Raw genomic sequence first — 15,204 nt, forward strand, 5'->3', positions numbered from 1 at the left:
TACAAATCACTCCCACCCCCCTTTTGTAACCCTTTCCCCCTCCTACTGCCTGTAGGATATTGTTATATTTAATGAGGTATGCTATTTTTTCTTCGCATCAAGAATGACAGGAACAGATCTCATGCGAAGCTCCTCTCCCTCCCCTCTTTCCCTCTAAAATGATGTGTGTTCTCCTTGTTTACCTTTCTAAGTCACTGTTGCTTCTCGTAATTGGAGGTTGAATTTTCCATTGAGTTCTGGCTTTTTTATCAAGAAGGTCTGGAACTCTGTTATATCATTGAATGACCATCTCTTTGCCTGGAAGAATATGCTCAGTCTCGCTGTGTATGTGATACTTGGTTGTAATACGAGCTGTTTTGCCTTCCTGAAAATTGTATTCCACTGCCTCCTATCTTTCAGTGTGGAGGCTGACAAATCCGGTGCAATCCTCACTGTGGACCCTCGATATTTGAATTGTTTCTTTCTGGCCGCTTGGAGTATTTTCTCTTTTATCTGGTAGTTCTGGAGTTTGGCCACAACATTTCGAGGATTTTTCAGTTTGGGATCTCTTACAGCAGGTGTCCGGTGGATTCTGTCGATTTCTATTTTCCCCTCAGGTTCTAGTATCTCAGGGCAGTTTTCCTTAACGAGCTCTTGGAGAATGTTGTCCAGGCTCATTTTTTCATCATAATTTTCTGGTAGGCCTATGATTCTCAGATTATCTCTCCTGGATCTGTTTTCCAGGTCAGTTATTTTTTCTTTGAGGTATTTTACCTCTTTTACTAATTTTTCATTTTTGTTGTTTTGCTTGGCTAATTCTTGGTTCCTCATAGAGTTATTTGTTTAATTCTGGTTTTTATCAAATCATTTTCCTTGGTTGATTTTTGAAGCTCCTTTTCCATATCATACACTTTTCTTTTTAGAGAGATGTTTTCCTCATTATAATGTTTTTCGAATTCTGCTATTTTCGTTTTGAGAGAATTATTCATTTTGTCTTCTATCTCATTTTGCTTTCAAAGTTCCTTTTGATCTCATCTAGGAGAGCCTTCTGTGCTTGGGATCCATTCCCTGTTGAAGTCTCAGCTGTGGGTGTGGAGTCCACAGTGTCTCCCTCTGAGGTTGGTTCCTCCCTCTGAGGATAGTAGGACTCCAGAGTCTTTGTCTTTGTAGTCTGCTTTCTACCCGTTTTGAGGCAGTGTCCTAGCCACGCCCTTCCTCTAGGATCCCAAGCCTTTACTGTAGAGGGTTTTGCCCTGGGGCAAGAGTTACTATATTTTCAGGGTCAGAGGGGGGGTTTGGAGCAAGTGGGGTTCACTCTGCCATCCTTGTCTTTGGAGGTCCTGAAAGGGGCTTTAAAAAAAAAAAGATTTCTGGGCTATGAAGTGGTAGCCCCAGGAGTGTTTGCTGTCCAGTATAGGGGCCCCTGTATTTGCTTCTTACCTTGCTCTTTCCAGTCCCAGCCCTTTGGTGATAGGCCTGGTAGTGGACCTTGTGGTTGGTGGGAAGACTTGCCCTCTGAGTTGATCAGGCCCCTTCCAGGCCTGCGTCTGCCACACCTTCCCGCGCAGGCCACCGAGCCGTTGCCCGCTATTATTCCTTATTAGAACTTGTCCTTCGCATCTATGTATTGATAAATCTGGAAACGGCCACAGCTGCTGCTGATCTGGAGTCCCTCTGGCTGGCGGCTGGTCAGGCCCGCCCTGGGGCTAAAGCCTCAGTGTGGGGCTGGGCTCGGCTCCCAGAGCATTGCGCTGGCCGATTCCTGCCGGCCTGCTGGGCTGTTCTCAGCGGGAGGTTAGCTTCTCTGTGTCATTTTGTGGGTTCTGCAGCTCCAAAGTTTGTTTAGAGTCCCCTTTTTACATGGATTGGGGAGGGTGGAAGCTGGAGCCGCGGGAGGGTCGTGCTTCTACTCCGCCATCTTGGCTCCGCCCCCTTTTTTTTTTTTTTCATTTTTCAAATGCTTTATTAACTTAAGATTTACATCATTAATTTCCGCCAGATTTTGAGTTACAAATTTTCTCCCCATTTTTCCCCTACCCACCACCCCAAAATAGCAGTCCCATATGATATCCCCTCCTCCAAACTACTCTCTCCTATATCTTCTCCCATACACCTTCAACTTTTCCAGTATGGCATGGTGGATCTCTATGCCCCAGTGCCTGTATATCTTCTTTCACAATTACTTGTAAAGATAGTATTATTAGTAATAATACACACACACACACACACACACACACACACATAAATTTTAAACATTTGATTTTAAAACTTTGAATTTCAGATTCATTTCCTTCTTCCCTCATCATTCACCCTTACTGGGAAGATAAGCAGTTCAGTATAGGTTGTACATGTGTGGCTAATGCAAAACAATAACATAGTAGATATATTGTAAAAGACTGACTATATTTCCCTCCTCCTCTCCCACCTCCCACTTGTTCTATTCTCTACTTTGATCCAGTCCCTTTTCAAAAGTGGGTGCTTCCAACTTCCCTTCCCCCCCAGCCTACCCTCCCTTCCATCATCCCCCCTTTCATCCCCTTCCACCTTACTCTCCTGTAGGGTGAGATACCCTATTTAGTGTGTATGTCATTCCTTCCCCAAGCCAGATTCAATTAGAATAAGGTTGACCCATTCCCTTTTGCCTTCCTATTCTTCCCCTCCATTGTAATCATTTTCCCTTGCCTCATCTATATGAGATAGTTTACCCCACTCGTCTCTCTCCATCTCCTCTCATTATATTCCTCTCTTACCTCTTAATTTCCCCTTTTAAGTATCATCCCTTCCTATTAAATTGATCTTGTGCCCTCTATCTATGTATACCTGTAACATATATACACACATTCACATGTATTCATACACCCATATACCCTCTGATATAGACATATTATATATATATATATATATATTTCTATTGCCTTCAACTATTTTCATACTGAGAAAAGTTTCATCACTTATAATTATCATTTTCCCATGTAGGAATGTTAATAGTTCAACTTTGATATGTGGCTTATGATTTCTTTTCCCTGTTTATCTTCTCAAGCTTCTCTTGCTTCTTGTATCTGAATGTGAAATTTTCTATTCAACTCTAATTTTTCATTAAGAAAGCTTGAAAGTCCTCTATTCTACTGAATGACCATATTTTCCCCTGAAACATGATACTCAGTTTTGCTGGGTAGGTGATTCTTAGTTTTAATCCCAGATCCTCTGCCCTCCAGAATATCATATTCCAAGCCCTTTGATCCCTCAGCTGCCAGATCCTGGGTTATCCTGATGGTGTTTCCTCAATATTCAAATTGTTTCTTCCTGGCTGCTCATAATATTCTCTCCTTGATCTGGGAATTCTGGAACCCAGCTATAATATTCCTAGGTTTTCTTTTTGGGGTCTTTTTCAGGAGATGATCAGTAGATTCTTTCAACCTCAATTTTGCCTTCTGGTTCTAAAACATCAGGGTGATTTTCCTTGAGAATTTCTTGGAGGATAATTTCTAGGTTATTCCTTTGATCATGGCTTTCAGGTAGTCCTATAATTTTTAAATTCTCTCTCCTGGATCTATTTTCCAGGTCAGTGGTTTTTCCCATGAGATATTTCACATTGCTTTCTATTCTTTCATTTGTTTGGATCTGTTTAACATCATCTTGATTTCTCTTAAAGTCACTAGCTTCCCTTTGCTCCATTCTAAATCTGAGGGAATGATTTTCCTCATTGAGCTTTTGAGATTCTTTTTTCATCTGGCAAATTCGGCTTTTTAAGGCATTCCTCTCCTCATTGCCTTTTTGAGCCTCTTTTGCCAATTGAGTTAGTCTGTTTTTAAGATGTTATTTTCCGCAGTCAGGCTGTTGGCTCTCATTTCGTAATTTTCTTGCATTGTTCTCATTTCTCTTCCCAATTTTTCCTCCACTTTTCTTATATGCTTCTTAAGGTCCTTTACGGCCTGTAACCAGCTTGTATTTTCCTTTGAAGCTTTTGGTGCAGGAGTTCTGACTTCACTGTTTTCCTCCTGTTCCATGCTTTGATCCTTTTTGTCCCCAAAATAGGAGTCTAATGTTGGAATCTTCTGTTTGTTTTGCTTCCTTTTCCTGGTCATATCACCCCTCAGTCACTTGACCCCTGGGCTTTTTGCCACAGTAGGACTCTGCCACCAGACAGGGGAGCTTTCGTCCCAAATGCTGGGGTTTTCTCAGCTGCGGGAGGTATTAGTTGAGTGCCCTCTATGAAGCCTCCACATGCTCTGGCAAGCTGGTCACACACCCCAGGACCACCACCCTAGACTGCAATCCAGATCCAAGCAGGTTAAAGCAAGAGCTATTACCCCTCAGAGTGGTGCTTGTTCCCCTTACAGTCTGCAGGCCAAGAGCTAAAGCTGCAACTTGGCCCCGGCGCAGTATCTCAGTGGCTTCTCACCCTGGGGGCAAAAGCCGATGCTCTCCCAACTACTGGTCCCAAAGTCCACACTGCACTGACTTCTCACTTTGTCCTGCGCATCTATGTGTTGATAAATATGGAAGCGGCCATAGCTGCTGTTGATCTGAGAACCCTCTGGCTGGCAGCTGGTTAGACCCATCCTGGGGCTAAAACCTCTGGTGCACATGGACCTGGGCTCGGCTCCCAGAGCACTGGGCTGGCCACTTGCTGCCAGCCTGCCAGGCTGTCCTCAGTGGGAGGTTGGCTTCTCTGTGTCATTTTGCGGGTTCTGAAGCTCCAAAGTTTGTTCAGAGTCCCCTTTTACATGGATTGGGGAAGGTGGCAGCCAGAGCCCTGCACAGGTCCTGCATCTACTCCCCCATCTTGACTCTGTCCCCCAAGCCACCTTTTTTTTTATCTTTAGCCCTATGCTTAAACTAGTTTTCAAGCTAAAAAAATAAAAAAGATATACTTGATATATGTCTTAATTCCAGGCATACTAGTTAATGGTTTATGGCAGATATTCCTTTCTCCAGTCCTTAAATGATCTTCTTCCCTATACTATAACATACAGCTAAAGAATGAAATATTTACTTCATCATCTGCATGATGTCATGTGGACACGATATTTCAATCGAGTGAATTTTCCACTGTTTCACTCAAGGTAATTTTCACCTTATGCAGCCATGGTTAGTTAACTATTCTTGATCTAAGAACTAATTGCCCTGTTCCTTTCCTTTTAGAATGTTCCTATTGCTGTTACTGTTGTTATTTCCTTCTGCCATGTTTCTATAAGCTACTACCATGTTGTTGTTGTTCAGGCATGTTCAACTCTTCACGATCTTGGCAAAGATACTAGAGTGCTTGTCATTTCCTTCACCAGTTCAGTTCATGGGTGGAGAAACTGAGGCAAGCAGTGTGAAGTGACTTGCTCAGGGTCATACACCTAGTAAGTGTCTGAGGCCAGATTTGAGCTAAGGAAGATAAGTCTTCCTGACTTCAGGCCCAGCACTTTATCCACCATGCCACCTAGCTGCCCTGAAGTTAAGGCAATTTCTTTTCCTATATTAGAGATGAGGAACCTGCAGCCCTGAAGTCATACGTGGCTCTCTAGGCCCTCAAGTGAGGTCTTTTGACTGAATCCAAACTTCACAGAATAAATCCAACAGATCTTACCCCTGTTCTAGCTTATGAGCCCTTTCAGGAACTATGCAGAATTCTCAATGTCAGGGGTTCTTGACTTTTTTTGTGTCATGGACTACTTTGGTAGTCTTAGGAAGCTTATAGATCTTTCTGAGAGTGATGTTTATAAATGCATAAAACACACAGAACTGTAAAGGAAATAATTATACTGAAATACAGTTATGAAAATATAAAAAAAATAAAAGTCACAGATTCTAGGTTGAGAACCCTTCCCTAGATCACGTTACAGGAAATACTGACCTGGCATAATCTAGGTGGAACAAGGAATAGATGGTTGAACTTGGAAACAGGAAGACCTGAATACTAGTTGTGTGACCCTGAACAAGTCACTTAACCACTGCCTACCTCTGTTTCCTCATTTCTAAAGTGCAGATGATAATGATACCTACCTCCCAGTGTTGTGAAGATTAAATGAAATATGTAAAGCACTTTGCAAACCGATGAACACTAGCTATTGTTGCTGTTCTTATTATTAGCTTTATGTATGTGTTTCCTGAATGTGTGAAGAAAACTTCAAGGTCAGTGTTTCAAATAAACAAAACTTAGAAACATCCAGTCCACCCTCCCATTTCCTCAACCTCATTTGAAAACTACTTCTAGATAGCTTTAATAGCTCTATTAGGGGGTGAAGAATGGGGTGTGAACATTTTATTCTGAGTGAAAAGATTGGCATCTTTTCCCTTAATCTTTTCCTCAATTTGGAGGCATACATTAAAGACAAGGATGCAGGTCATAAACACAGACCATTTCATGACTGACTAACTGTACAACATTGAAATCAGTTTGCAAATAAGTTTCTAAACGAAACAATGAGCAGCTGTTGCTTTAATAAAAGGCACTTTCAGCAAACAAAGAGGTTTGATTTCTAAAACATTATAACAAACACAAGTGGTTTTTTTTAAAATGGTATTATTCATTCACTTTCTATCATCTCATCAAAGTACCTTCCTAATTTTGATAGTAATCACAATTTACACACTGATGGATCAACCTGAAATGAACAATTAGTTGAAATACATATTTTAGCTTCTCCTTTCATATTATATTATCTTTGTTTGGAAGGAAAAAAAGACATGGAAATCTAAATGCAGACCCCTTCTGTCTTGCTGAGACTGATGGTCAAAAGGAATAAGGAATAAATGAGGTTACCTCCAGAACTGCTTAGAGATAAGTAAAGCCCACCAGCCTTTAGGCATTTTATTGGTCTAGGAGATATTAGCTTCATCTTCCATTTTCCCTCTCTCTCACATTCATGCACACACTAAACCAAAAAATGGATAAAAAAAAATCAAGTGAGGTATGAATGATGACAGCAACAGATATTTCTGCAATATGCCATTTATCTCAGGGGATTAGAGAATCACAGTTTTGCCAACATAAGGGATTTGGTCCACTCTGTCTTGTATTTACATGAACACTGATATGCAAAAGTTTCTGTTCCCTGCGACCTCACAAGAAATATAAATAAATAAAAGGAACAAATTGCTCAACACTTATAGCTCTTTCTAGGCAGTCCAAATTTGAAAATATATTTGTTGTTCTTATGATACCTGCTTTCCTATACTATGGAATATGTATAAAGTCTTAAGTGAAAATAAAAACTATCATTTATTAGTAAGGAAATGTGTGCCTTCCTTTACCAAAATTTATCTTGTTCATTTTTCTGCATATGCTCATTTATGAATATATTGTCTCCCTTAATAGAATATGAACTCCTTGAGGGCAGGAACTGTTTCATTTCTGTCTTTCTATTCCCAGACCCTAGCATAGTGCTTGACACATAGCAGGCAACTGAAAAATGCACGTTGATTATGTGATTAAATATTATTATGAAGGTATTTTAAATACACAGTTTCTACATCTCTCTTAGCTGTACTGTCTTATGAAAGTAGGTTCATCCTTAATCTCTCTTCTCCTTTATCCTGAATCTAATGCAGCTTTCTTGATTGTTCAAGTCACCCTTGGTTCATATTTAGGAATACGAATGTAATTTTTGTCAGTAAATCAACCAGTGCTCATTATATACAAATCAAGGTGTTGAGAACTAGAGATACCAAGAAAAACAAAAGCAATCCCTGCCCTAGAGAAGATTATATTCTAATGGAAGAGACAACATTGAACCAATTGGGTATACCTAAGATATATACAGAAAGTAGATGGAAAGAAATCTGAGAGGTCACTGCTTTAAAAACTAGCAGTATTGGGAAAGACTACTTGGAGAAGGTAGGATTTGAGCAGAGTCTTCAAGGAAGTTAGGAATTCTCAGAGGCAGAGGTGAGGAAGGTGAGCATTACAGGGTGGGATGGAGCAAAGGCATGGAGACTGGAGATGGAATATAATATTTAAGGAATTGCAGATTGTAAGCAACTGTTGAAATTTGATTACTTAAAAGCTTCAAATGATGCTTGCAATGAAAGCAAAATAATTTAATTAATGATGAGGTCAAGGAAAACAATACCCAAAAGACCAATGACCCAGTCTTGCAAGGGAGTTCTAGCAAATTTCATAAGAAATATGAAACAGAATCTATTCCCATCAGCCACAATAACAAAAACGGTCCATGGACTACCCAGCTATTTAATGGATTAAGGAAATTTCCATAATAATATACTTAATCACAAATTTACCTGTTTTCTGCTCTAAAGCATTATATCAAAGCAACAAACCTGCCTTTGGCTATTGCCATCTGATCTGTATTTGATAGTTGAAAATAAAATTGAAAGCACATTTTCAATTCAAATTCCTTTACTATTCCATATTTTGTGCAAAATGTAATTTTATGTTTAAAAAAAAACTTTTCAGTTTTGAGTAGAAAAACATAAAAAGGAAAATCAAATGAACATACTGAAGAACAAAAAAAAAAAAAAAACAACCGAGGGCTCCTGATTTTTCAACAGAAGTCCCTAAATCACTCTGAAAAGCAGTGTGGCTTTTATGCAGGAACAGAATTAGCATTTTTGCTAAGTTATGTGTCTAGCATAATGCTAACATTTGAATTAAGCTGTTTTTATATTCTGTCTGCCAATGTGATGTTTCATCAAATGATATATTCTTCTTGCCATAGATCAGTAATTTATCATACTAAACATTTTACAAACTTCTTGATAGAATTTTCTTATGGGTCATAAACAGTGACACTTAGAGGTTCAATAAAAGTTTTGCAGCAGAGTGCCATAGAGGAAAGAGAAATGACTCTGGAGTTAGAGATCCTAGGCTCAAATTCCTCCTCTGACATTTACCACCTGGGTGAGGTGAGCAACATTTGCTACCTTGGGTACATACTTAATCTCCATTGGCCTTAATTTTTCATTATCTACAAATTGAGGGAGATGGATTAGATTAGATGGACAATCAAACACTCTCTAGCTCCAGATCTATAACCCTATTATTCTATCTGCTAGTTGTGTAACCCTGGGCCACTTCACTCTGGTTTCCTCAGTTTCCTCATCTGTCAAATGAGCTGGAGAAGGAATAGCAAACCATTGCAGTATCTTTGCCAAGAAAACCCCAAATGAGGGCATGAAGAATTGGACGTGACTGAAACAACTGGACAACAGCAATTGTGAAATTATGATAGACAGAGACTGAAAATGCTATTCAGTTTTAACTGTATTTTTGCTAATCTTTCCCTCACTCTTAATTCTTAGAGTACAAATATTGCCTATGGTTGTTCCCTTATGTGTTACATGTAAAACTTGTCCCCCACTAATGGAGGTAAGCTCCTCCAGGATTAGTGCCTGCCCCTGATCATTCTTCTGTTTTCCCTACAGTGACGTTAGACTCAAGAGAAGTAAAGTGAGTGCATGGGATTGCTGGGATAGGTTGGCATTTATGAAAGGAAAGAGAGAATTTGAATCTGTCACAGACCACCTTTTCTCATTTGGCCTAGTTTTATCAGTGATACTTACAAAGCTTATTTTATATTCAAAAGCAAGCCAGGGCCATTAGGAGGACTACTCACTGTACTCTCTTGGTTTCTCTCACTACCCTCCTGACTCGTTCTCCTTTTTCTCTTTTGCTGGATCCTGCCTCCCCCTTCTAATTAATTGTGTATCTCCTCCATGGCTCACTTTTGGTATCTCTGTTCTCCTTCCCCTCCACTCTTTTCCTAAGGGAACTCATCTCGTTTATATGCTTTCAATTAGCACCTATATTCTGATGACTACCACACCAAGCTATACAGTCACGAATTTCACACTGATTCTAGTTTCCTATCTCTCCTGCCTTTGGGGCATGTTGTAGATACGTTAGCAATTTCAATTTTCCTTTGTGGTAGCTCCTTAATTACATATTACTCTCTCCCCACTCCCTTACAAATCTTCTTTAATGGCAGCTACAGAATCACCCTGGAATGAGAAATTCAGGTTGCTTAATATGGTGGAGCTATACATAATGGTTACCTGCTTTGCCGAATGATATTCCCATAAGTAGCCTTGATGAGAATATAATGAATGTCATAGAGTACATCCAAAAAGTCCTCGCGTGTTACCATTCTACTTGTGCGTGGGTCATCACCGTAATATTTCCATTCATTCTAAGGACAAAGAAAAAACCACACACACCCTTTTAATAGCATCATATGGAAACATTCCTGGCATCTTCATACAAGACTGGCTAAAACCTTACCTCTGTCATTTCTATTTCATGCCTTGTTAGTTGTCCAATTAGAGGAGCTGCCATATGCCGCATGATAATTCTAGCATGAGTAGGAGTTCCACCTCGAATTATAACTTGTGGGTTATAGGTATAAAATCCTGTTTCTTCACGAGCTTCAAAGTAGAATGTGTACTTTAACTTGCCACCATAGGCCATCAACTAATAAAGGGGAAGGAGAAAAATGTTTTTGGTATGAGCTTCCAAAAGATACTGTACCAAGTATTGTATTTCACCTTGGTCAAATTCAAAGTTCTGCTTCTCACCTTCTTCCCTTCAAATTGTTCTGGAAGTTTCCAATAAAAAGGTTCTAGACGGAGATCCTCTCTCACCCGTTCCATGTCTGCAACAATCTCTGGGTTCTGAAAAGCAATTCCTTTGGTGGTTGTGTGCTGGAGGGCTTCATCCACCAGTGGCAGGATGGTCTGTTCAGGTGTCAGTGTTACCTGAAAATAACAGCATAAGAAAGGGGAGTGTGAGCAAAATGAAAATGAGCAAAACTGAATCTTGTAATTCTTCAGTGTCTTTAAAGTTCACAACTTTTAATGTGCATTTATAAGTGAATTATGACTATCACTAAATATATTTGTAATGGGTAAATATAGACATATATAAATTATATGGATACATGCATATGATATAGTATTACTTTAAATATGTATAGGGTAAGTTTATATATGTATGTTATATATGCATATATAATAATAGGTGGGCATATTACCAATTATATCATTTGATCCTCAAAACAATATAATGAAAGAGATGCTATTATTTCCCCCAGTTTATAGATGAAGAAAAGGAGACTGAGAGAAGTTATGGGATAACTTAACAGGGTAACAGAACAAGTTGTGTCTGAGAAAGGATCTGAACTCAGGTCCTCCTGACTTTAAGTTCCAACACTTTAATTATATCAAAGAAACACATACAACATGTGTATTTTAGATAGATTTAATGGTAAGGGAATTTGAAGATTGTCCCTGCCCCTTAACAGGCCTGTGTGATCATGTGGAGTTCTTGGTAGGAGGAGCTTGCTGAACAGGTGGAGCAGGAAGTCAGAATAAGGCAGAGCTGGGAGAGAGAGGAAGCAGGCAGACTAGTATGAGTGAGAGAGGGAGGATTTTTGCTTGGGGGACGTTTAAAGAAAAGAAGGCTTGGGGATGTTTATGTTCCCTGCATTGGTGACTTGTGTGTGGATTTTGTCTTAAAAACAATGATTGGGGTGTCACTGCTTCCTGCATTGGCAATGTGTATAGATTTCTATTATTACTATGATGGATTTGGCTTACTGGTGTTTGAATAAATGTCTTGGTTTTGTCTTCAAGGAAGAAAGTCTTATATCTTGTGATTCAAACCTGTGAATATGCCTGCATATGTATCACACTGATGAAATACTAGATCATTAGTGTATATATATATGTGTATATATATATATATAAAACAGTTCCTCTTTAAAAATATATTTTGTTTCAGCTAAATTGGACCACTTTTCTCTTCTACTTTTATTCCACCATCCTCATTCTCCAAGCCTTTGCTAAACTGTCTTGAATGATGATGAAGTCAGTGAAAACTCACCTGACACATTATATCTGCTTTGCTTCCAACAACTTTGCATTTCAAATGATCATACACCATGAAAGCAAGGCCTACCTAGGCATCTTGCCATCTGTTCTGATACTCTTCCCCTTTTCCTCACTGCAACAGTGATCCTTAGACCAAGTGCTCCATAGACAATAGGAATTCCCCCATGGGTAAGTTAATCCACGTAGTTTTGGATCTCTGCCCTAGAGTTGGGCTATGTTCTTAAGTGGGAGAACAAGTAAAAACTTACTAATGCCCTCCCAGACCACGCTTCCCATTCATAAGGGACATTCTAGCAGGAAACCATCTTGCCATATTTCCTATCACCGACTTCCCCCAAACCCAGATTTCCTTCTTTTGCTCTGGAAAGAGTAATTAAAACTTCCTTCTGTGGCCACTACTCTCTAATACATGGGGTGTGTGTGTGTGTGTTAGAACCTAGAATGTAGAGAGGATTCTGGGAAGATGGTGGAGTAGGTCAGAAAATTCCGAACTCTCAAGATTTTCCTCCATAAAAGAGTTAAAATAACACCTTTCGGTGAACAAAATATGGGCAGAGATAAATAAGAATAGGGGCACAATTGGGGTCTTCCTGGGACAATTTGAGATGATCAGAAGAAAAATCCAAGGATGAAATTTGGTCCCTGTGAAGAATATATGAACCTCTAGGCGAGGTTCCTTTTTTTTTTTTTTTTCTTTTTAAAGGGGGAGAGGGCAGGGCAATTGGGGTTAAGTGACTTGCCCAAGGTCACACAGCTAGTAAGTGTTAAGTGTCTGAGGCTGCATTTGAACTCAGGTCCTCCTGACTCCAGGTCCAGTGCTCTATTCATTGCACCACCTAGCCTCCCCCTAGGTTCCATTTTAACAAGTGGCTAGTCCTGGGGCTTGTTAATTTGAGAGTCTGCCTTGCCCACCTCCCCATAGTGAGGGGAGTTGGGTGTTTGAGCTGGGGAAGATTAAGGGAACCTCTGCTGACAAGAAACACCAGACCCAGTTGTGCTGCAAAGAGCAGCAGGGGTGAGAAGGAACCAGCACATGCCCAGTGAGTACAGAAGCAGTAGGGCGGAGAACTCCTGGCTGTGGACACTTACAAGAGGTTGGAGGTTTGGCTTTGCTTCCAGACTAGAGGAGAGTTGGTAATCTGGGGCAAGAGGCACCATTTCCCATACCCCAGGGTTAGAGATGATTAGAAAAATTAAGTCATTACCACAAAAAATGAACAGGCAAAGGAGAAAGAATCCAACCATAGGAAACTGTTATAGGAATAGAGATGACCAGGGTACATCTTCAGGAGGATATTGAAGTAAAACCCCTAAAAAGTAATGTCAAATGGACACCTGTCCAAATAGAAATTCATAGAAGATCTTAAAAAAGACTTTAAAAATCAAATGACAGAGATGGAGGAAAAACTAAAAAAGAAAATAAGAATGATCTGAGAAAAACAAGAAGGGTGGCTATAAAAGGAAAGTCAACCAATTAGAAAAGGAGATTCAGAATCTTAAGGAAGAAAGTGACACCTTGAAAATTAGAATTGGTCAAAGTGGTCAGCAAAATTACAAGAGATAAAGAAATAATTAAACAAAATATAAATAATGAAAAAACAGAAGAGAAAGTAAAACATAAGAAAAACAACAAATTTAGAGAATAGATCAAGAAGAGAATACATAAAAATAATTGGACTAACAAAGTTATGATCAAATAAGAATCTTAATACAATAATAGAAGAAATAATTAAAGAAAAGTGTTGTGAAGCTTTAGAACAAGGGGAGAAAGTAGAAATAGAAAAAAAATTCATAGATCCTCATTCAAAAGAGATCCTATGCGGGGGTGGCCAGGTAGCACAGCGAGTAAGAGCACCGGCTCCAGTGTTGAGAAGACCTGGAGATCGAATCCCGGGCTCAGACACTTAGCACCCACCCAGAAACACCTGGCCATGTAACCTTGAGCAAGTTACTTAACCCCAATTGCTTAGGGGTGGCCAGGTGGCTCAGCGAGTAAGAGTACCGGCTCCAGTGTCGGGATGACCTGGATCAAATCTGGGCTCAGATACTCAGCACCACACCCAGAAATAAGAACTGGCCGTGTAACTTTGAGCAAGTTACTTAACCCTAATTGCTTTAAAAAAAAAAAAAGAATCAATACAGAGCAATTAGATAGGGGAAGGAGGGCTGACAGTTCTGGTAACGTACTTTCATCAGGAATGGATTTAAGAAAGAACAATACATATGTATTTAGAAAGTATAAAAAGTCTTCTAAATTCAGAAGAAAAAAAACAGGGGCATATGGAGTGGGGAGAGGACAAGGGAGCGATCTTTAGAGGGGAAAGTGAGGGAACATGTAAAAGGGGGGGTATAGAAGAGTCTTTAGATTTATGGGAATGGGAGGATAGGGGAGGGATCCTTGGCAGGGGGGTAGGCAAGTAATAGGAGGGCAAGGTAGTGGGTAGAAGTAAAGTAGAGGAGGCAGGAGGGATAGAAAACCAGGGATATGCATAAATATAAAAGCAAAGACCAGGAGTAGAGTATGTTTGGGAAAGTATATCTATATATGTATATGTGTATGTATATATCTATAGCTATAGAGAAACATATCTAAACTTTATTGTAGCCTTTGGGGGGGGGTTGGGAGGGAAAAAATAACAAAGTAAAAAAGTGCACAGTAGAGAACACAAGAAAACTTACAAGGAAGCAAAGAAAAGATGGAAAATTGTAAACACAACATGTATTATTTATCATACAGGCTTTCTTGAAATGAAAATTTATTGTTACATATTTTGAATTCTCTTATGTTCTGCTATGTATATGACATGCTTTTTCTTCTTTCTTTGTATTTAAGTTTCAGTATTTAAGTTTATGATATGTTTTTGTTTCTTTTCTCTATTCTGTATTTGTGTTCTGCCCTTTCAGTCTAAAATAATAATAAAAAAAAAGAACAGAGAATGTAAACTCCTCGAGCAAAGAGATTGCTCAGTTTTTGTATTTGTATTCCTAGAGACTAGTTCAGGACCTGGTACACAGTAGGTCCTCAATAAAATTTTCATTCATTCATCCATGTTATTTCCTATATTTTGAATAGATTTCCTGACCATCCCCCACCCTCTCATCTCTCTTTTTTAAATTTATTTTTATTTATTTTGTTAAATATTTAGCAAATACATGTAAAAGTTTTTATAAGTCATTTTTTTCAAAAAGTAGTTCTTAGTTTTCTCCATCACTCCTGTCCTTCATTCCTTGGGAAGGCAATCAATTTGATATCAAATATACATGTGAAGTTATGCAAAACATATTTCCAAATTAGCCATGTTCAAAAGGAAACACAGATAAAATAAAGGAGAAAAATAAAGTTAAAAAGTATATTTCAATTTGCATTCAGAGTTCATCAGTTCTGTC

At 39.2% G+C, this 15,204-nt stretch overlaps 1 protein-coding gene across 1 annotated transcript in view; it reads right to left on the minus strand.

The window, feature by feature from the left end:
• LAMA2 (laminin subunit alpha 2) overlaps positions 1–15,204 on the minus strand; it is an 831,335-nt gene that overhangs the window by 236,711 nt on the left and 579,420 nt on the right. The window contains exons 25-27 of the mRNA XM_069077437.1: positions 10,504–10,683; positions 10,211–10,399; positions 9,985–10,118 (exon numbers count right to left, since the gene is read on the minus strand). Coding sequence (XP_068933538.1) covers positions 9,985–10,118; positions 10,211–10,399; positions 10,504–10,683 — 503 coding nt within the window. The remainder of the gene's footprint in view (positions 1–9,984; positions 10,119–10,210; positions 10,400–10,503; positions 10,684–15,204) is intronic.

The sequence above is a fragment of the Petaurus breviceps genome, unplaced genomic scaffold, assembly GCF_028583685.1.
Source record: "Petaurus breviceps papuanus isolate PSGF00001 unplaced genomic scaffold, PetGlider_PUasm1.0 90977, whole genome shotgun sequence".
Lineage (NCBI taxonomy): Eukaryota > Metazoa > Chordata > Mammalia > Diprotodontia > Petauridae > Petaurus > Petaurus breviceps.